This window comes from Lacerta agilis, chromosome 2 (genome assembly GCF_009819535.1).
Source record: "Lacerta agilis isolate rLacAgi1 chromosome 2, rLacAgi1.pri, whole genome shotgun sequence".
NCBI lineage: Eukaryota > Metazoa > Chordata > Lepidosauria > Squamata > Lacertidae > Lacerta > Lacerta agilis.
In genome coordinates, this window is record NC_046313.1 from 106560273 (window position 1) to 106581075 (window position 20803).

The following is a 20803-nucleotide window of genomic DNA, read 5'->3' on the forward strand; positions in this document are numbered from 1 at the left end:
TTCATCCCCCCCCCCAAAAAAAAAATAGTCCGGCCCACCACATGGTCTGAGGGACGGTGGACTGAAAAAAGGTTGCTGACCCCTGGTATAGTCTATGGGTGCCATACTCAAAGCACAATTTTTGATGTTTATTTGCCCCTTGAACAGGGTAAAAAGTTACTTATTCTTGGACGAAAGCTAAACTTGCTTGAATATAAAGAACAAAGGTCCTGATCTCTCGATCTCTCTCCTAATAGATGACGCTATGTATTTCTCTTGTCTCATTTGCAGATGAGGATGTGCTGGACACCTGGTTCTCATCCGGTCTGTTTCCATTCTCCATCTTCGGGTGGCCAAACCCCGTAAGTCCCACCCTGAAGCAGGACTGTGGGGATTCCTAGTGACGTCTTGGCCTTTGTATTATTCCAGAATCTGTTCGGAGATTCAGGGAAATACTTTGCACAGCTCAGATATGGAATTCTCCGCAAGGTGCAGTTATGGCCCAACCAGATGCCTGTGGGAAACCTGCAAAGCAAGAATGCAAGAGCCAAGTCTCGCCTCCTGCAGTTTCCAGCTGCTGGTATTTAGAAGGAAGCTGCCCTGACTAAGCGGAGCCATCATAGCTAGTAGCCATTGATAACTTTACCCTCTGTTAATTTTTCTAACTTTCTTTTTAAAGCTTTCCAAGTTGCTGGACCTGCGGGAGTGAAGTACTTTCTTTTATCTGCCCCAGAATCTTCCATCATTCTTTTTTTTGCCATATCATTTTTTTTTATTCATTTTATAATAACACAATATTAATTCCCTTTACATTTTCTTTTCTTATCTTATACAGGTGAAACTCGAAAAATTAGAATAATTGTGGAAAGGTTCATTTCTTTCAGTAATTCAACTTAAAAGGTGAAACTAATATATGAGATAGACTCATGACATGCAAAGCGAGATATGTCAAGCCTTCATTTGTTATAATTGTGATGATTATGGCGTACAGCTGATGAGAACCCCAAATTAACAATTTCAGCTTTGGGGTTTTCATCAGCTGTGCGCCATAATCATCCCAATTATAACAAGCAAAGGCTTGACATATCTCGCTTTGCATGTCGTGAGTCTATATCGTATATTAAACTCCAGTAGCTAATGAAAACAATTGCTTACATAAATGGACTTTTCCACGATATTCTAATTTTTTGAGTTTCACCTGTACGTTTTGGCTTTTTACGGCCGTGACTTCCATCAAACCCTCCTTATGATTTTCTGACGTTCATTACTCTTTTCTATACTTCACAACTTTATCACTGCTAAAGATCATAACACTTAAATTGATCACTAAAATTCGATATTACAGTTACTTCTGGATTTTAACTTACAAAGCTTCTTGCCGTCCTACCAACGTGCTCAATTGAGTGCAATCGTCTTTCAAATAATCTGCCCAGTCTTTGATGAAAGTGGAATTTGCTACCAAAGAGTGTGGTGGAGTCTCCTTCTTTGGAGGTCTTTAAGCAGAGGCTTGACAGCCATCTGTCAGGAATGCTTTGATGGTGTTTCCTGCTTGGCAGGGGGTTGGACTAGATGGCCCTTGTGGTCTCTTCCAACTCTGTGATTCTATGAACTTCTGGTTTTTCTTCAGATCGTATAATTCTTTCGCCTTTTACCGAATCTTCCATCATTCATAACAGCATCCCAACAATTCGTAACAAGTTCCGGTGTTGCGAGAGAAGGGGAGAAGCCTTTCCCAATCCGTGATGTTGCAAACTTCTGTGTCATGTCACTTCTTAAATGCCTTTTATTCTGAACTGAAAATTCCCAAATGCCGCAGCCTTTCTTAATAGTTTCTCCATCCCCTTGATCACACTGATTCCCCTTTTCTGAACCTGGTGATGAGCCTTGAGTCTTAGCCTGTCCGTGGCTACTAGCCATAATGGCTGTGTTCTACCTCCCCTGTTGGAGGCAGTGTGCTTAGGAATGGTAGTTGCATGGAAGAATGGCTGTTGCACTCAGGTTCTGCTTAGGGGCTTCTGAACTAAACATGCAGGATTCATATTCCCCTGCCCCCCACCCCGTTCTTATTCATTCACCCCCTCCAACTTTTTATTTCTCTTCTAGAGCGAAGATCTTCAGATTTTTTACCCGGGGACCCTTCTGGAGACTGGGCACGATATTCTGTTCTTCTGGGTAGCCCGCATGGTCATGCTGGGCCTGAAGCTTACAGGGAAGTTGCCGTTCAGAGAGGTGTGGTTTTCGGCTGTCCCTCCTTCAACCCCATTCTTCACGACTCTGCATGTTTAAAGTGGCTTATGTTTCATGCATGTGCCCATAGGTTCCCTGCACAAGCATGCAATCTGCCATTTGCTGGGCGGGTTAAAAAAAGAAAAAAGAGTAGCCAAGTTACTAGTCCTCACGGAGGCAACACAAAAATCTGATAACAATGACGCCCCACCCCCATTGTTCAGCCCTGAGGTCCAGCGCCGAGGGCCTTCTGGCGGTTCCCTCCCTGCAAGAAGTGAAGCTACAGGGAACCAGGCAGAGGGCCTTCTTGGTAGTGGCGCCCGTCCTGTGGAACGCCCTCCCGTCAGATGTCAAGGAGATAAACAACTATCTGACTTTTAGAGGACATCTGAAGGCAGCCCTGTTTAGGGAAGTTTTTAATGTTTGATGTTTTATTGTGCTTTTAATATTCTGTTGGGAGCTGCCTGGAGTGGCTGGGGAAACTCAGCCAGATGGGTAGGGCATAAGTAATAAATTATTATTATTATTATTATTATTATTATTATTATTATTATTATTACTATTATTTTATTTCAGGTATCCATGCAGCTGCTTATTGATCACTTCAGTGTTAACGATCTTTGCCCCCGAACACACTTGATTCGAACCCAGTCCTCTTGTTCTTGGGGTCGGAGTGCTGGGAAACCCAAATAGCATGCTGGCCAGTTCCCCAACCACAGATTCGCTTGAAACCACCACAGAACTTTTACTGAGGCCTAGCCACTTGATCCTTAAGTTGCAGTTCTTCTGCGGTTTCATTTTTCCGTTTTAGAGGCCGCAACCTCTTGCGTGTAGCGTAATTAGTTTTTTCCTCTAACGGAAGCCCTCTGAGGACCAGCTCCTGCTGAATCCTGGGGAACTGAGTGCCACTTGAAACATAAATCCCTTTCCCACGAGGAAAAACACTCCCCCGCAGAGCAAAACGTTGGAAAATGGCATTCAAATCATCAGATGTAGCCATTTTTCTTGATGCACCCACATGGAGAAGACAGTTACAGGTGGGTAGCCGTGTTGGTCTGCCATAGTCGAAACAAAATAAAAAATTCTTTCCAGTAGCACCTTAGAGACCAACTGAGTTTGTTCTTGGTATGAGCTTTCGTGTGCATCTGAAGTATCTGAAGAAGTGTGCATGCACACGAAAGCTCATACCAAGAACAAACTCAGTTGGTCTCTTAAGGTGCTACTGGAAAGAATTTTTTATGGAGAAGACAGGTATTCTTGCAGTGTTAGATGCCTCAAGAGATGTGTGCAGATAAATGTTTTCATGCTTTGCCCTGCAGGTCAGCCAATGCATAGTATTTCAAAACATTCCCTGAAGATCAGAGGGACTGGGCCAACTTCACAATTGCAAGCCTCTCCCCTCTTGCCACCCAAGCGTACATTTTACCCCTTTCCCTCCAACTAACCCTCTTTCTGCCACTCCTGCCAGGTTTACCTCCATGCCGTCGTTCGGGATGCCCACGGCAGGAAGATGAGCAAATCTCTGGGGAACGTGATCGATCCGTTGGATGTTATTACCGGCATTACTCTGGAGGTAACCTATGGCTTTAGGCCAGGGAGGGGGAAGCCACGCACACACCAAATGTGGGGCTGGGAGAAGAGGGCTCTTATCTGGGATTTTTTCCCCTCCACTAAGAGTCTCCCTATTGCACTTCCAGATTTTTCATCCAATGAAAAGAAAAACCCTTTTCCTTCCCCCCCACACTTTATATAATTTTTATTAAATTATCCGTTTTACAATTTAAAATACTCATTTAAACATCCTTAAAATATCAGTGACTTCCCTTCTTCTCTTTCCATGGTTCATTTCGCATAGCGTAAATCCCTGCATATTTTGCATAAGCTAAACCATTCAGTATTCCATTATTGCATCCATCAAAACTTATTTACACTCTTGAGTTTATCTTAATGCTGCCAACGTTTTCAGGTGTACACAATTTTTTGCCGTATATTCAATAAACGTTTTCCAGTCTTCTCTAAACGAATGTTCTTCTTCTTCTTCTCTTATTCTGTATGTTAAGTCTGCAAACTGCGCGTATTCTGTCAGCTTAAGCTGCCATTCTTTAGCTGGGACCTCGCTTGTTTTCCATTTTAGGGCTAATAAAACACAGGCTGCAGCAGTGGCATACATAAATAACCTTTTTTGACACCTGGGAATTTCGATCTGAATTATCCCCAGCAAAAAGGACTCTATTTTTGTTTGGAAAAGTACTTTTAAACATTTTTTTCCCCAATTCATTATGGATCATTTCCCAATACTCTTTTACCCTTTTGCACAGGGGTCAGCAACCTTCTTCAGCCGTGGGCCGGTCCACTGTCTTTCAGACCATGTGGGTGGGCCAGACTATATTTTGCGGGAAGAAATAAACAAATTCCTATGCCCCACAAATAACCCAGAGATGCATTTTAAATAAAAGGACACATTCGCCTCATTTAAAAACACGCTGATTCCCGGACCGTCTGCAGGCCAGATTGAGAAGGTGACTGGGCCACATCCGGCCCACGGGCCTTAGGTTGCCTACCCCTGCTTTTGCAAGTCCACCACATGTGAAAGGACGTTCCCTCGACCTCTTTACATCTCCAGATGCTACCCTTTTCCTCTTATCTGCCTCTGCAGGGCCTCCATGCGCAGCTGCTAGAGAGCAATTTGGACCCATCTGAGACAGAGCGAGCAAAACAAGGACAGGTAATGTGTCCCCCCGCCCCCCGTTGCTGCCAGTTCCCCCCCCTCCCTAATGCTGATGTTGTAATAGATGCTGCAAAGAACACCAACATGACATGGCCGTGTGTGTGTGTGTGTGTGTGTGTGTGTGTGTGTGTCTATATATGTCAATTAGTTAGGATGCTAGGTTCAAGGTGCTGGTGGTCTTGGTGTACAAAACCCTACACAGCTTGAGACCAGAACACCTAAAAAAAATCGCCGCATCCCCTATCTACCCAACCAAGCGCTGTGTTCTGCAGGAGAGGGCATCCTGCAGGTGCCGTCCTGCCCAGGTCCCTTCCACACAATGTCAGAATTAGGGCTTTGCTGCGGTGGCAGTTCCTGTCCTGTGGAACTCGCTTTCACTGCACGCTAGACAGGCACCTTCTCTGTTGCCTTTTTGGCCTCCTGCTAAAGGCATTTTATCTCTCAACAAGGCTTCTAACAGCTTCATCCCAGTTGGTCTGTCCTGGATCTGAACTGACAGTATGTACGTGTTCTTGTTGCTTTAAACTGTTTTTTTTTATATTTATTAAAACAACATTAAAAAATTCTTTCCAGTAGCACCTTAGAGACCAACTAAGTTTGTTCTTGGTATGAGCTTTCGTGTGCATGCACACTTCTTCAGATACAAGAATATTTATATTTATTGTCTTTTAAAGTTGTTTGTAGCTACTTTTGTATTTGTTATTAAATTGTAAGATTACTTCCAGAGGCTTCGTGCCAAACACCTTGGCACTCGGACGTTTTGGTGGGGGAGGAAGGGAAAGGAGAATGTTAGCCGCTTTGAGACTCCTTCGGGTAGTGAAAAGCGGGATATCAAATCCAAACTCTTCTTCTTCTTCTTCTTTGGCTTCTGAATGCCGCAAAGTGAGTGTTCCGGTTTGCAAACGTTCTTTGGAACCCGAAAGTCCAATGGAGTTTCCACGGCTTACAATTGGCTGCAGGAGCTTCCTGCAGCCAATCGGAAGCCGCGCCTTGGTTTCTGAACATTTTGGAAGTCGAATGGACTTCCGGAACAGATTCCGTTCAGGTTCCAGGGTACGACTGTGCCCACATACACAGTGTCTCTCCCTCCCAGAATTATAGATAGCTTTAAGTCTACATATTATACACACATTCTCAACTGGAAGCCAGTCTAAATAAGCACTTTCAGTTCTGAAAACTTAATGGTGAGGATTAAATACTTTACTTGTCATTCCTTCACAGAAGTCGGATTATCCCAACGGGATCCCAGAGTGTGGGACAGATGCCCTCCGTTTTGCTCTCTGCGCCTACACATCCCAAGGTAATTTATCCCTCTGCCTGACTTCTCTCTCTCTCTGAGTGAAAGAGGCCCTGCTGTTTTTGTCCTACCCCTGCTCCAAAAAAGGGTTAACGTCGAGCAGGAGGAAGTTCGCAAAAGGGTAACCGGAACGATCCAAGGAGCTGGAGCCACTCCCCATGAGGAAAAGTCGCAACGTTTGAGACTTTTTAGTTTTTTAAAAGAAGGCAAGAGGAGACACAAACCTGTCTGTCTCGAGAGGCAATGGAGTGCGCCTCTGGGGGCCGGGGTGAAGTCAAAACAGCTGTGTTGGCAGCACTGAAGTGACCTCCCTGGGGTGCAAGCCTGGGCAGTGTGCATGGAGGTTGTGGGTTGCCCAGATGGCAAGACCCCGCACCTCTTGGCCCTGTTGTTGTGGTCCAACAGGAAGTAGCAATGGCTTTGAAAGAGGACTGGATCAATTCACAGGGGAAACAAAGCTGTCAGTGTCTATTAAGCCGTGATAGCTATGCTCTGCCTTCATCCATGGTTGGAGGCAGTCTGCTTCTGAATACCAGTTGGCTGGAAACCACAGGAGGGGAGAGGGGTCTTGTGTTCGGGTCCTGCTTTCAGGCTTCCCACCGGCATCTGGTTTGGCCGCTGCGCAAAAAGAGAACTGGGCCATGATGGACCTTTGGCTTGATACAGAAGGGCTCCTTTGCCTCTCCTGCTTGTGTTTCGTAACACTCTCTTCCTCCCCTGCTCCCTCCAGGCCGGGATATAAACCTGGACGTGAACCGCATCCTAGGCTACCGGCATTTCTGCAACAAGCTGTGGAACGCGACCAAGTTCGCCATCCGCGGTCTCGGGGACGGGTTCAAGCCGCAGCCCAGCCCAGAGGTGAGCCTCTTTTCTAATGATTCCCTATTCCATTCTCTCCACCCCACCCCTGCCCCATCTTATTTTTGCACTGCAGTGGGGGGAGGGTAGTGGCTCCGTGAGCTCAGCGCAGGCTGCAGGGTTTGGAGATCCAGCACGGCACAGGGATTGAGAGTGCTGTCGGGGAAGACGCAGCTTCCAATCCCCTCTCGGCCGTGAAGCTCGTAGGGTGACTTTAGGCACGTCGTCATTTCTCATTCCAGCCTACCTCACAGGGTTCTTGTGAGGATAAGGTGGAGTCTTGTGAGGCACCCTGAGCTCCATGAGGGAAGGCTGGTGGAAGGAATAAGGGTTGGGTGCGCCCAGGTCAGGGGGGCGGGAGTCCTAGGAATTAACGCATTACATTATCCATTTAGAAACGGCAGTGTATTGTTGGTTTCTGAGAAACTCCCAGGCAATGCCAGGCCCTTTATGCTAGTGAGCAAATAAAGCTTCTGCCCTCTCGCTTTCCCGCCGCAAAGTCCTGCCCTCAGAAGAGGGCCACCGGGAGCAATTCCTTATTAACGAGAAATACCTGTTTCAGCCCAGCGGATCAGAGAGCCTCATCGACCGCTGGATCCTGAGTCGCTTGAGCCATGCTGTGGAACTGTGCGATGCAGGATTCCAGGCCTACGACTTTCCTGGCATCACCACAGCAGTCTACAACTTCTGGCTCTATGAGCTCTGCGATGTCTACCTGGTGAGTGCGGTTTCAGAAGGGTTTGGCGGGTGGTGGTGGGTTTTTTGGCCCCTTTTCCCTTCTGGGGAGGTGTGACATCTGCCGTTGGTGGACAGATCATTTTTGTTTCGTCATTTTACTACCAAGAATACGCTAAAATGTCGGGGATGTGTGAGGGCCTAGATTAGGCCTGTGGCACTCCAAGACGAAATGTTGGGACTACAACTCCCATCATGCCCTGCCGCAGGGGCTGATGGGAGTCGGAGTCCAGCAACATCCGAATGGCCCAAGCTTCCCCCATTCCTCGCCTGGAGTCTTACTTTTGGACGCGGCAATCTCCAGTGCTCAGCCACAGAGCTCACCATGCAGACTTAAAATAGTCTGAGCAGACCACAACCCCATCAATAATACCATAATACCCTGATCTACTTCACGGAGCTGTTTTAAGGACCTGAGCTCCTTGGAGGAAGAGACAGGTGCAGATGTAATACCAACGCAAAATGCACATTTTTAACTGTCCCAGGCGTACTGTGAAGACTTGTATTTCAGAAGTTGCATGGTCGCCACAGGCGCAAGGAATTGCATGTAGGCGAATACATGGAGTTCTGTGCCCGCGAGTGGGCAGGCTGGCAGGGGGGGGGGGCTCATTTGCCCTTTGTCTGCTAGCCCTCTTGGTAGAAGTCCAACATTATTTTTTAACTGCCCTGTCAGCTTGTGTTTCCATGGCAAGGCAGGTGTTCTCCTCACCCATTGGCCCACCCACTTTGGCCTCTAGCCCCGCCCACCACCGGCATGTGGCCCCCGGAAGCTGGCCTGCGAGGGAACGTGGCCCTTGAGGTGTTCCTGACTTCTGCCCTTTTGAATCCCCCACCCCAGGAGTGCCTGAAGCCGGTGTTTGCCAGCCCAGATGAGGCTGCGATCCAAACGGCCCAGAACGTCCTCTATACCTGCTTGGATGCCGGACTCCGTCTTCTCAGCCCTTTCATGCCCTTCGTCACCGAGGAACTGTTCCAGCGGCTGCCCCGGCGGTCCCCCTCCGACCCCCCCAGCATTTGCGTCACTCCTTACCCCTGCACAGAGCAGGTAAATCCTCAAGCTCACAGAGTCAGGGACGTAGCTGTGCCAGGGACCTTTTTGTTCATAATGGGACGGGAAGCAAAACCTTGAACCTACAAACAATGTGCTAGTCTTTATTGTGTAGCTTTATTTTGAAACGAAAGTTTAGAAGTGCATGAATTACTAGAAAATAACGACAGAATTGTTGTTATTTACATGTTATGTTTTCTTAAAGTTCTTCAATCAATTATAATGCCACTTTGCCAAGCTCTCCAGTCCTTTTCATTTCTATCCTGTCATTGAATGAATTTATAGGCCTGCTTCACAGCATAAGGCCGCCAGAGCAGTTTGAAATACGGAATAAAATACGGAAGCGCAAATAACAGTACAGTCATACCTTGGGAGCTGAACACCTTGCCACTTGTACGTTTTGGCTCCTGAACGCTGCAAACCTGGAAGTGAGTTTTCCAGTTTGCTAATGTTCTTGGGACCCCAAACGTCCGGTGCAGCTTCCATGGCTTCCGATTGATCACAGGAGCTTCCTGCAGCCAATCAGAAGACACGCCTTGGTTTTAGAAGTCAAGTAGGCTTCCGGAACGGATTCCGTTCTGCTTCCGAGGTACGTCTGTAAAACCAACTCGGCAAACTCTGAAACAGTAAAACCGTCTCATCAGATATAAACCGATCCCCTGTAGATGACAGGGGAAAGCCTTCCTAAAGCTTCAGTAGCCCTGGTGTTCTGGACTACAGTTCCCATCAGTCACAGCTAGCACAGGGTGCTCATGGGAGAAGTAGTCCAGAGCCCCAAGTTGGTGAAGGCTGAACAATAATATAAGGAAGCTCAACCTTCTGTCCCTCTTCCTACAAAACCAGGAAAGGAAGTGTCTTCTTTGGGGTCAAGTTCATAGCTTTACCCGCTTCTGATTTGTTGACTTGCGATACCCAAAATGCCACTTTAAACCGAGGCATTGTTAACCCCTTTTCCCGCCTTACCCCAGTACCGCTGGAGGGACGAGGGCTTGGACCACAATGTGGACTTCGCGCTGAGCATCATTAGGGCTGTTCGATCGCTCCGGGCGGACTACAACCTCACCAAGACCAAAGCTGACTGTGAGTGGAGGGTGTGTGTGGAAAGGGTCTTCTTTTGGAACAAAGGAAGCTGCCATTGGCCCCTCTAGCTGTTTCTAGATCTACCTGGAGGTGCTGGGGATTGACCCTGGCACCTTCTTCCTGCAGAGCAGATGCTCTGCCACTGAGCTGGAGCAGAAAGAGAACAAGGGTATGAAGAAAAGCAACTGCTAATGAGCTAACATTTAGAGCCCGAACACGCTGCCAAAATCCAAGGTGGAATAAATCAGCGTGTGAGTTGTGGCTTCTCGGTTGCCTGGGCCCTGTGGCTCAGAGTGAGGCTGAGAATGAGGCTGCTTGGCTCCAGGACACACTGCAGGACTCATAGCTGAGCAGGGATTTGAACTCAAAGAAGACCTGTGGCTCAGTGGCAGGGCAGTGGCTTTGCACGCAGAAGGTCCCAGGTTCAGTCTCCAGGGAGGACAGGTGCAACGAACCTCCCCTTCACACTCTCCCCTTGTTACTAAGTGAATTTCTAATCAGGTGTTCCGGGTCAAATTTCAATCCACCCCACCTGTCCCTCTGAGGTCCGTCTGTTATGTCACTTCCCTTTTATTTATAATCTGGGGATCTCTTAGTAATGGGGGTTTTCTTGTCCAGCTGCCGTGGCCGGTTATATCCTCCGCTCTGGGCTTCAGGGGTTAAACTCCTCTTTGCCTACAGTTCGGGGTCTCTCTTTCATTAGATCCCTCACTATATCAGTTAGCTAAGCCCTCTTAGCAACTCTGTGGCAATACCAGGGTTTCCGCCCACTAGCCCCTCCTGAGGGAACTCCAAGACACAAACTATCACACTGCAGGTCAGTTTTGTCTTTTCCCTGAGTTCACCTCCTCATGAGCATACATAACTCGCTGGTCCAAATAAACGACGATACTTTCTTAGCTCAACAATAACAAGTCTTTATTTCTTTCAGAACATAACGGTTTCAGTAATTCAATCGTTTATAAGCTTAGTTTCATTACAGCGTAAACTCTTTCTTTCAGCATCATATACTCATCTTCAACCTATCCTAACCTACCCACCACTATCCTGGCCCCACACCCTCCTTCTTCCAGTCACCACTCCCTCCCTCCCTCCCTCCCTCTCTCTCTCTCTCTCTCTCTCTCCCCAACGGCTGCTCCCTCCTTTTAAAATGCGGAATGTCCTGCCTCCCGCCAGATATCTGCCACTCAAACTGGGGTGCACATTAACTCATAAAACACTGTGGGTTTCTGAAAATCCCTTAACTTATGTCCAGTTCCTTATTGGACTCAGGGATGGAAAGGGGGATCTAAGAGGTCCTGAGGGAGGAGGAATCGAAGGGCAGAGCCAGCCCTGCAAGGAACGTCTGCCGCAAAAGCCAAAGGAGGTTCAGACAGGCCAGCACCTCCTTTTCTCCAGTTCTGACTTCCTCTCGCTCCGCTTCCCAGGTTACCTGCAGTGCCTGGATCCCGGAACAGCACAGTCCGTATCCTGCTGCTCCAGCTACATCCGGACTCTCAGCTCCTCCAACCAAGTGCTGGTTCTGGAGCCTGGGCAAGCGCCCCCTGCTGGTTGTGCTGTGGCCATCGCTTCCGACAAATGCACCGTCCATCTTCTGCTGAAGGTACGCAATGTCACCTGGATGACCAGCCAGCGAGTTTGGGGCTCGGGCATCAGCTACAGCCCAGCTCTCCGGTCTCTCCCACCAGTAACCACCACTATTCCCTGTCACCTCACTCTGTTGCCTGACTCTTGTCTACTTGGCCCTCCAGCTGTTTTGGGACTACAGTTCCCATCATCCCTGACGACTGGTCCTGTTAGCTAGAGAGGATGGGAGTTGTAGTCCCAAAACAGCTGGAGGACCAAGTTTGGCCATGCCTGGTAGCCTAGTGTTTCCCAAACAGCTGTTTTTGGACTACAGTTCCCATCGTCCCAGACCATAGCTGTCAACTTTCCCTTTTTTTGCGGGAAATTCCCTTATTCCAGTGCCGCTTCCCACTGCAAAAAAAGGGAATGTTGACAGCTATGTCCTGCTTGGCAGGGGGTTGGACTGGATGGCCCTTGTGGTCTCTTCCAACTCTATGATTCTATGGTTCTGCTAGTTAGGGATGATGGGAGTTGTAGTCCAAAACAGCTGGAGACCCAAGTTTGGGAAACGCTGCTCTAGCCATAGATGTTAGGAGGAATAAGCCGTTCAGCGCTGTTTTCATGGCTGTTAATTACAAATAATACATTTCTGTAACATGGCAGCCATACTTTCTGAGCTTTTTCTTTAAAAAAAAATCCATAAGGACTAGGACTCTTTTCTGGTCGCTGGAGAGAGAGAGAGAGAGAGACTTTCCCTGCTGTCCATTAATTAAGGTGCACTCTGCGGTTTCCCCCCCCTCCCCTGTACTTTTCCATCCTCCTGTGCCAGGGCTTGATCGATGCTGAGAAGGAGATTTCCAAACTGGCGAGCAAAAAAGCAGAGCTGCAGAAGCAAATCCTCCGACTGCAGGAGCGCCTGGGCAGCCCGGACTATGCTGCCAAAGTGCCTGCCAAGGTCCAGGAGGCGGATGCAGCCAAGGTAAGGAAACACCCACACACCCTGGTCCTGTCCCAAAAACTCCGAAAGTCACATACGCAACGCCTACGGGGCTCTAGTGACGAGCAGCGTTCCTGCTGCCGTCGCCTGAGCCAAAGCCACTGAGGGCATTTTAAAGGCCTTGAATTGAAAGAAAGTTGGCTGCCAGTGTAGGCGTTGTAGGTTAGGCTCATGAATATCCTTGCCTCTTCATTCTGGACCAGCGACCTTTGGCCCTCCAGGTGTCGCTGAACTACAACTCCCATTCTCCCGGGTGCCTGGCCATGCTTGCTAGGGCCGATGGGAGTTGTGGTTCAGCAGCACCCGGGCAGCCAAAGGTTCCCCACGCACGTTCTGCTCCCCAGACTCTCCAAAGGGGACCCCCTTGTAGAATGCATTGCAGTAATCCAACCTGGATGTGAGTATGGCAGAGAGAGAGATGGGGAATCGGCCCGAGGTCCACGTTCCCTTGTGGTCCGTCTTGCAGGGCCCGAATGCCTCCTTGCTCACTTTTCCACCTGGGGATTGTCCCAGTTCAACAGCACATCCCAGCCCGAGCGCAGAGCATTTGGGATAGCTCAGTCGGTAGAGCATGAGACTTGCGATCTCAGGGTTGTGGGTTCGAGCCCCACGTTGGGCAGGAGGTTCCTGCAATACAGGGAATTGGACCAGATGATACTTGTGGTGCCTTTCAACTCTACAATTCTATGAATCTACGAGGGCACAGAGCAGAGCCACCCTATGGGTGGTGCCTAGGGAGAATCCCAAGGGCTGGGATCAGAGGCTGAAGAGGGCTGCATTTGACTAGCAGACCTGAGGTTCCCAACCTTAGGACGAAGGTGTGCAGCCGCATCTGACTTCCTCAAAAAAAAGGTGCAGGCAGCTCACCCGTCTCGGCTGGGCAAATGCCCCCCACAGGGGCGGAGGAAGCCACCCGGCTACCTGGGGCGGCAAACCCGGAAGCACCCGGGGGGCATAGTTTCGCTCCCAGCACGCATGCGCAGTGTGCATATGACGCATCCGTGCTGGGATGTGGCGCGCTGCCGGCAGGCAAGCCCCGAGCAAGCCCATCCAGGTGGAGGTGAGCCAGGGAGGGGCGCCCAGAGTGTCACCCTCTCCAGGGTGTTACCCGGGGCTCCCTGCCCCCTTCGTCCCCCTCCCTACGCCACTGGCCCCCCAGCCACTGCTGCCACCCTAATCCAATGTTAAACTGTATCTGGGAGGACTCCCAAATTGCAAACCTGTTTACTGTGGCTCCTCAAGCTTTCCTGTGCTGAACACGAGCATTCAACAGGCTTCCTATGCCCTAGGACAGGCATCCTCAACCTCAGCCCTCCAGATGTTTTTGGCCTACAACTCCCATGATCCCTAGCTAGCAGGACCAGCGGTCAGGGATGATGGGAACTGTAGTCTCAAAACATCTGGAGGGCCGAGGTTGAGGAAGGATTTCTCTCTTGGGTTTTAGGACACGCAGTGGCCTTGCCAGGCCATTAGTCTCAGCTGCTTTAATTAAATAAAAAGTGTGTTGCTTACGCCTCCCTCACGCATCTGCTTTGCTCATGTTGACGCTGTGTCATCAGGGACCCCACGTAGCTTGTGGAGCCCATTCTAGGAATGGGGAGGAATGATGGGGAAAAAATGTGTGTATCTGAAGAAGTGTGCATGCACACGAAAGCTCATACCAAGAACAAACTTAGTTGGTCTCTAAGGTGCTACTGGAAGGATTTTTTTATTTTTTATTTTGTTTTGACTATGGCAGACCAACACGGCTACCTATCTGTAAATGGAAAAAAAAATGTTTGGTTTTTTTCCCCTTTCCCCAGCTGAAACAAAGTGAGACTGAATTGCGGAAGTCAGAAGAAGCCATTGAGAACTTCAAGAAGATGCTCTGAATACGTTTATCCTAAGGGGTGGATGGGAGGGAGAGGAGAACGTTAAGCCCTTTCACCTTGAGAAAAGAAGACTCGTCTTCGGTTCTGCTCTCCTTGGTTTATTCTATTTTCTGCAGAGACATTAAAATATTTTGCTGAGTTAGAATGTTGCGGTGTCATTGGTGTGTAAAGAAGCAAGGGAATGCAAGGCATGGCCAAGCAGGGGATGCCTAGCCCTTTGGGTCTGCAGGCAGGTTCACATGTTGGCACTGGTCACTTGTTTGCTGCAGCCCTCAAGTGATGACTCGGTATGTGTGAATGGGCCATCGATGTCTCAGAGCATTCAAATGCAAAGGTTTAGTGGAGTTGTTTTGTACATCCACCTGCAATCAAACAAAGGGTAATAAAATAAGGAGTGCTCAATTAAAGGTAGACAGGGCTGTAGCCAAGGCTTGTCCTACTCAGAGTAAACCCATTGAAGCTAATGGACATGTCTAACTTAGGCTCATTCATTTCAGCAGGTCTGCTCTGCATAGGATTGGAGTCAATGCTGTGGATCTGTTTGGAGTTGAGTCAAGACCATGTTTACCTGGTGCTTAATTTATTTCTGCACTTAATTACCGAGAACAGTGCAATTCACTATAAAACCATACAAATTTGCATTGTGCATGTGTAATTTTTTTTACTGATCATATAGCAGCTCAAAACCCGATCATCTTAACTCATCCACCTCTTTCAGAAGGCAGAGTCCGTTCCCAATATACTTCAGGAATATATTTTGCAGTCCTAAAAGACTAGACGCTTAGTGTTTTTTTGTTGAGCAGCACGAGATATTGGGGACATTTTTCTTTTTCTTTTATGTCTACTCCCTAACTGTGATGCCCACACAGTCCTAATGGCAAATTCACACATGGTGTTCTTGGTGCCCCCCCCCCCAACCTTGGTCGAACTTGTATAGCATTTCTATGTAATCTTATTGCTGCTATTATTATGATTAGACTTGTTAGTCGCTTGTTACCCAGAGCTCTTCAAGAAACGTATAACACGTTAAAAAAAAAAACCTCTTCTGGTGCTGCATAACAGAACAGAAATAATTATTCTGGTGGTGAAACGGACCCCTCCTACACCAAAACATCAAAAAAAAATATGGCCCCTTTAAGAATGTGCTGCAAAAGGCATGGCGAAATGGTGGGTCTCCCACTTCAGCATGATGTGCTTTCCATAGACATGGAATCATAAGAGTTGGGAGGGACCCCTGAGGGTCATCTAGTCCAACCCCCTGCAATGCTGGCATCTCGACTAAAGCATCCCTGACAGATGGCCATCCAACCTCTGCTTAAAAACCTCCAAGGAAGGAGAGTCCACCACCTCCCAAGGGAGTCTGTTCCACTGTCAAACAGCTCTTACTGCCAAAGAGCTCTTAACTCTCAGAAAGTTCTTTCTGACGTTTCGCCAGAATCTCCTTCCTTGTAACTTGAAGCCATTATTTCGGTTCCGACACTCCAGAGGAGAGGAAAACCAGCTTGCTCCGTCTTCCATGTGACAGCCCTTAAGTTATTTGAAGAAGTCTATGCTTCCCGCCCCCCAGTTTTAGCTAAAAGGCTCTGCCTGTCCCATCCTCTGCCCGTGAACCTGTGGTAAGTTTATCCACTCAGGAATGTCCCGGTCCTCAAAACTTTCAAATGTTTAATCACGTCTCTCTCTCTCTCTCTCCTGAGTACATTCACGTGCCAGCTGAAGAACTTTTAAATTGCCCAAAATATTTCTAATAGCAAGATACACACATATATGTATTTCAGCAAGGTTTCTGAATCGCTCCATAATTATTCTGCTTCTGTAGCTGCGCCCTTAAACTTCGTTTGATGGAATTATATAGTTGGCAAAACTTCGCACAGCAGGGCTGCAAACATTTGCAACTGCGCATCTAGGTGCTGGGGAAAAAGCACAGCTCGGCGACTGCTTGGTAACTCAAGTTCTCTCACACACATCTTGTACCTAACTTGACAGCCAAACCTAAATCTTATCACCCAAGTACCCCAGAAAATTTGGGCTCTGTGCCTCTTTGTCTGCTAGTCCTGCCTCCTCTGCTCCTCTCACAGCTCACCCTGTAAGCATTCAGCAATCTCTCGCCATGATGACTCAGTTCCATCTCCTGAGCCAAGAATCCACTTAGGTTAATGCGTAAGAACCTTGTTGTCCCTAGTGGGCGAAAATGGCTCTCTTGTGGGTTAGCCGTAACGCAGAGGAGTGTGTGATGGAGAATGCTTGGGTGTACTTTAAAAAACAAACAAACTTGCCCTCCTTGTCAGCACACAAGGGGGCCTGTTCTCTCCCTAGAGAGCCCAGGAGGCTGACATTTGACCAGCTGCTTCCAGAGCTACACTACTGGTCCACCTAGCTCGGTATTTCATACACTGGCTGGCAGCAGCTAGCCAGAGTTTCAGTCGGGGGTGGCATGTCCAGTCCTACTTGAAGATGCCGGGAGTTGACTCTGGGGCCTACTCTGTCACTGTGAAAGATCCCTTCCAGTAGCACCTTAGAGACCAACTAAGTTCTTGGTATGAGCTTTCGTGTCTAAGGTCTCTAAGGTGCTACTGGAAGGAATTTTTTATTTTATTTTATTTTATTTTGACTATGGCAGACCAACACGGCTACTTACCTGTAACTGGAACTGTGAAAGATGGCTCTTTTTTAACAAACACACCTGGGAAGCACTGTATTCTGGGGGAAATAAGATTCACCTGCTCTAATTTCCATGCCAGGATGCTGTTCCTTGAGAGGAGATGTTGACCTGTTAAACCACCCCCGGGAATGGTAGGGGAATCAGGGCCGGCTCAAGACATTTTGACACCTGAGGCAGACCACAAAATGGCCAGGGAAGGGGAACAAGCTGGAAATAAAGACACACATCAAGAACAAGGGTGGTGGAACTCATAAGGCTTACTGGGAAATGATATACAATGAAATGGAAAAGAAATATATGTTCAAAATAACGTTTGTAAGAAAACCCAGAAGCCTTTCTCTTGGGAATTATAGGGACAGAACTACCTCAATTGTATAGAAACTTAATCATGTATGCGACTACAGCTGCGAGAATGTTACTTGCCCCAAAATGGAAATAAGTCGTCCCAGCAAAAGAAGAATGGACACAGAAACTTATGGAATATGCAGAAATGGCGAAACTTACTGGAAGAATAAGAAATCAAGATAACAAACTTTATTTTATAAAAGAGTGGAAATGGTTTATTGAATATTTACAAATAAATTGTAAACAGACAAAAACACTTGCAGGATTGTTGTAATAATCTGCAGTTACATAAGAGTAAGAGCTCTTCGACAGTGGAATTTGCTGCCAAGGAATGTGGTGGAGTCTCCTCTTTGGAGGTCTTTAAGCAGAGGCTTGACAGCCATCTGTCAGGAATGCTTTGATGGTGTTTCCTGCTTGGCAGGGGGTTGGACTGGATGGCCCTTGTGGTCTCTTCCAACTCTATGGTTCTAGGATTCTAAATAAGATAGATAAATGAGTAAGATAAGTGAATTTGGATATGCAGAAGATATTTAAAAAAAATTAAGGAACCACAAAAAAGAGGGGGAAGGAAGTTGAGTTTGAAAATGTCAAAATGATTGTAAAATCAGTGAAATGTATAAATCTGAAAAGTATAAATTAAAAAATTTAAAAGGGTGGTGGAACTCAAACCACCCATATCCTGACCCATGCAGTTACAGGTGGGTAGCCGTGTTGGTCTGCAATAGTCATGCAATTCATCATGGCGAGAGATTGCTGAATGCTATACAGACCTATACAGTAGTTGAAGTGGGAATCAAAGGCTATTGTGGGGGTGGGGTTAGTGAACTGCTCTGAATCCCACTAGGTGGGCGCAGAGCCCAGGATACCCCAAAGGGCAGCCCTGACATTTCCTCCCTAGAAGTGGGGGGAAAACAGCCCCTGAGGCTGCTGTGGAGGTGGCACTGGGTGGGGTGGGGGGCACAGATCCAGTCTCCAAGGAGTGCACAGCAGCAGCAGCAGTTGGCGACAATTCCTTGGGGGCCAGATCTGTGGCCCCCGCGCATCTTGTCCGCTGAGGGGCCTCATAACAGTTCTCAGCATGATTAACAAACTACAGCTCCCAAGTTTTTTGTGGGGGGGGGGGAGTGGAAGGGGTACGATGCTACCATTACGTCAGTGTAGCGTAATGGTTAAAGAGTGTTGGACTAGGACCTGGGAGACCAGGGTTCAAAACTCTGCTCGGCCATGAAGCATCGCTTGGTGACTTGGGGCCGGTCGCCATCTCTTAGCCTAATCTACCTCGCAGGGTTGCTGTGAGGAGAACCGTGTACACAACCTCCGAGATCCTCGGAAGGCAAAGGTGATATATTATTAAATCATGGGCGTAGCCAGGATTTTTTTTTGGGGGGGGGGCAGGCCTTTTGTTAGGGAGTGGGGGCAGAACCTCAGATTGCTATGTCATTTTATTGATGAAGTGGGGGGGGGGCAGCTGCCCTTCCCTGCCCCGCCGCCGGCTACGCCCATGTATTAAATGAATGAATGCAGATGGGGTCTAAATTTCAACTGCAAGGCCAGTCCACTGTTGCATATGGAGGACCGGCACCCCCCTGCCCTTCCCTCGAATTACTGGATTATTTTATTTATTTGGAGGGGAAGGAGAGAACGAGACGCGCAGTTCTTGGGATTAGTGGGAATAAGCGCCCCCGTGCAAAAAACAAAAACCTCTTTGTAAGACAGTGTACGCGGGACGGGGCCGAGCATTTAATAGGTCAGCTGGGGTGGTGGTGAGTTTCACAGCCCGGGTCGGCGGGATCACGGGGGGTGGGGCCAAGATTTTACATTATTATTATTATTATTATTATTATTATTATTATTATTATTATTATTATTATTATTATTTTATTACACAGGCCTTGCTCCTGCGCTTTAAACATAAACCCCGGCCGGCTTAGTCCTTGGGAGAAGAAATGATGAAGCGATGATGGGGGAATGCGCATTTTGCACCTGCAGGATCTCTCCGCGCTGCCTTTAAGGGCGCATCCAGGAAAATAAAAAACAGGTGGAGAGCCTCGCCCGGGGAGGCGGGTGGTTTCTGAGCGGTGGCGGGTGGGTGCGTGGGGGAAGGCAAGCCCGGACGCCTGGGTCCCCCAGGCAGGACCCGGGGGCTTTATCTGTGCGCCCCGCCCTTTCCCTCCTACTCTCTCCCTTCCTCCTCCGTTCACGTGCGCTGTAATTATAGCCCGTGACTGCAGCGGCGGCGGCGGCACCGGCTGGCATCGTACCTACTTCTTCTTGCCCTCTATTAATAGGGGCGGGAGATCCGGTGTCCCGGCGGAGGGGCGGCGCCCGCGGAGGCAACAACACCAACACCCCCACCCCCACCCCCGCATTGCCGAGGCGTGGGAGGATAGATCCTAAAGCTCTCTCCCTCCCCCACGCGCTCCCCGCTCATTCCCGGGACTTCTCCTCCGCGACAGGTGAGCTGCTTCTGAGTCAATTCCTGTGGCTGAAACCTGCCCGGTAGGTCTGGCGTCCTTTTAGGGCATCTTGGAGGGAGCGGCGAAGAGTTTGGGGCTGGGGAGATCTGATAAAAGGGCGGAGTGCCATCCCAGGGGATCGTGTTTGTGTTTGTTTTGATCAGTAAGTGTCAACAAGCTGTCGTCGTCTTCAGCTTAAAAAAAAAAAAAGATTTAGGCTCTGGTTTTGGACCTCACTTTCCCTAGGAAACCCGTTAACCCATTTAATACTTTTTCAGACCCTCCAAGTGTCCCTCTTTTCCAGGGACAGCCACGGATTCACAGAAGCCGTTTCTGATTTGATCTAGGAATGTCCCGCTTTTCATTGGGACGACCCTATTTTCATTGGAGAAACGCGGGAGGGTATTGTGGAGGTATGCGAGACCCCCAAGCCAAGGAGATAAGCAAATATACAATCTTTAGAAGACATCTGAAGGCAGCCCAGTATAGGAAAGTTGTTGGGTTTTTTTGGGTAAAGTTTAATATTTTATTATGTTTTCTATATACGTTGGAAGCTGCCCAGAGTGACAACCCAGTCAGATAAAAATAAAGAATAAAAAAAATTCCTTCCAGTAGCACCTTAGAGACCAACTAAGTTTGTTCTTGGTAGGAGCTTTCGTGTGCATGCACACTTCTGCAGATACACTGAAATGCACACGAAAGCTCATACCAAGAACAAACTTAGTTGGTCTCTAAGGTGCTACTGGAAGGATTTTTTATTTTTTATTTTGTTTGATTATGGCAGACCAACACGGCTACCTACCTGTAACCCAATCAGATGGACAGGGTTGTTGTTGTTGTTATTATTATTATTATTATTAATAATAATAATAATAATTGAGCAGGACATCCCAATTTCCATCAGATAAATGTTGGAGGGTGTGAATTTTTTAAAATTTATTTTTGCTATGTGTAA

At 48.0% G+C, this 20803-nt stretch overlaps 2 protein-coding genes across 4 annotated transcripts in view; both read left to right on the forward strand.

The window, feature by feature from the left end:
- VARS1 (valyl-tRNA synthetase 1) overlaps positions 1-14527 on the forward strand; it is a 35799-nt gene extending 21272 nt beyond the window's left edge. For both annotated transcript variants that reach the window (XM_033141610.1, XM_033141611.1), the window contains 12 exons: positions 271-341; positions 2083-2208; positions 3674-3778; positions 4862-4930; positions 6155-6233; positions 6961-7088; positions 7651-7806; positions 8662-8868; positions 9840-9951; positions 11379-11554; positions 12347-12496; positions 14317-14527. In XM_033141610.1, the coding sequence (XP_032997501.1) occupies positions 271-341; positions 2083-2208; positions 3674-3778; positions 4862-4930; positions 6155-6233; positions 6961-7088; positions 7651-7806; positions 8662-8868; positions 9840-9951; positions 11379-11554; positions 12347-12496; positions 14317-14385 (1448 nt within the window). In that variant the 3' untranslated portion in view covers positions 14386-14527. The remainder of the gene's footprint in view (positions 1-270; positions 342-2082; positions 2209-3673; positions 3779-4861; positions 4931-6154; positions 6234-6960; positions 7089-7650; positions 7807-8661; positions 8869-9839; positions 9952-11378; positions 11555-12346; positions 12497-14316) is intronic.
- A 5281-nt stretch (positions 14528-19808) lies between these two features.
- VWA7 (von Willebrand factor A domain containing 7) overlaps positions 19809-20803 on the forward strand; it is a 38185-nt gene continuing 37190 nt past the window's right edge. For both annotated transcript variants that reach the window (XM_033141612.1, XM_033141613.1), the window contains exon 1: positions 19809-19891. The gene's annotated coding sequence lies outside the window, so the exon portion shown is untranslated. The remainder of the gene's footprint in view (positions 19892-20803) is intronic.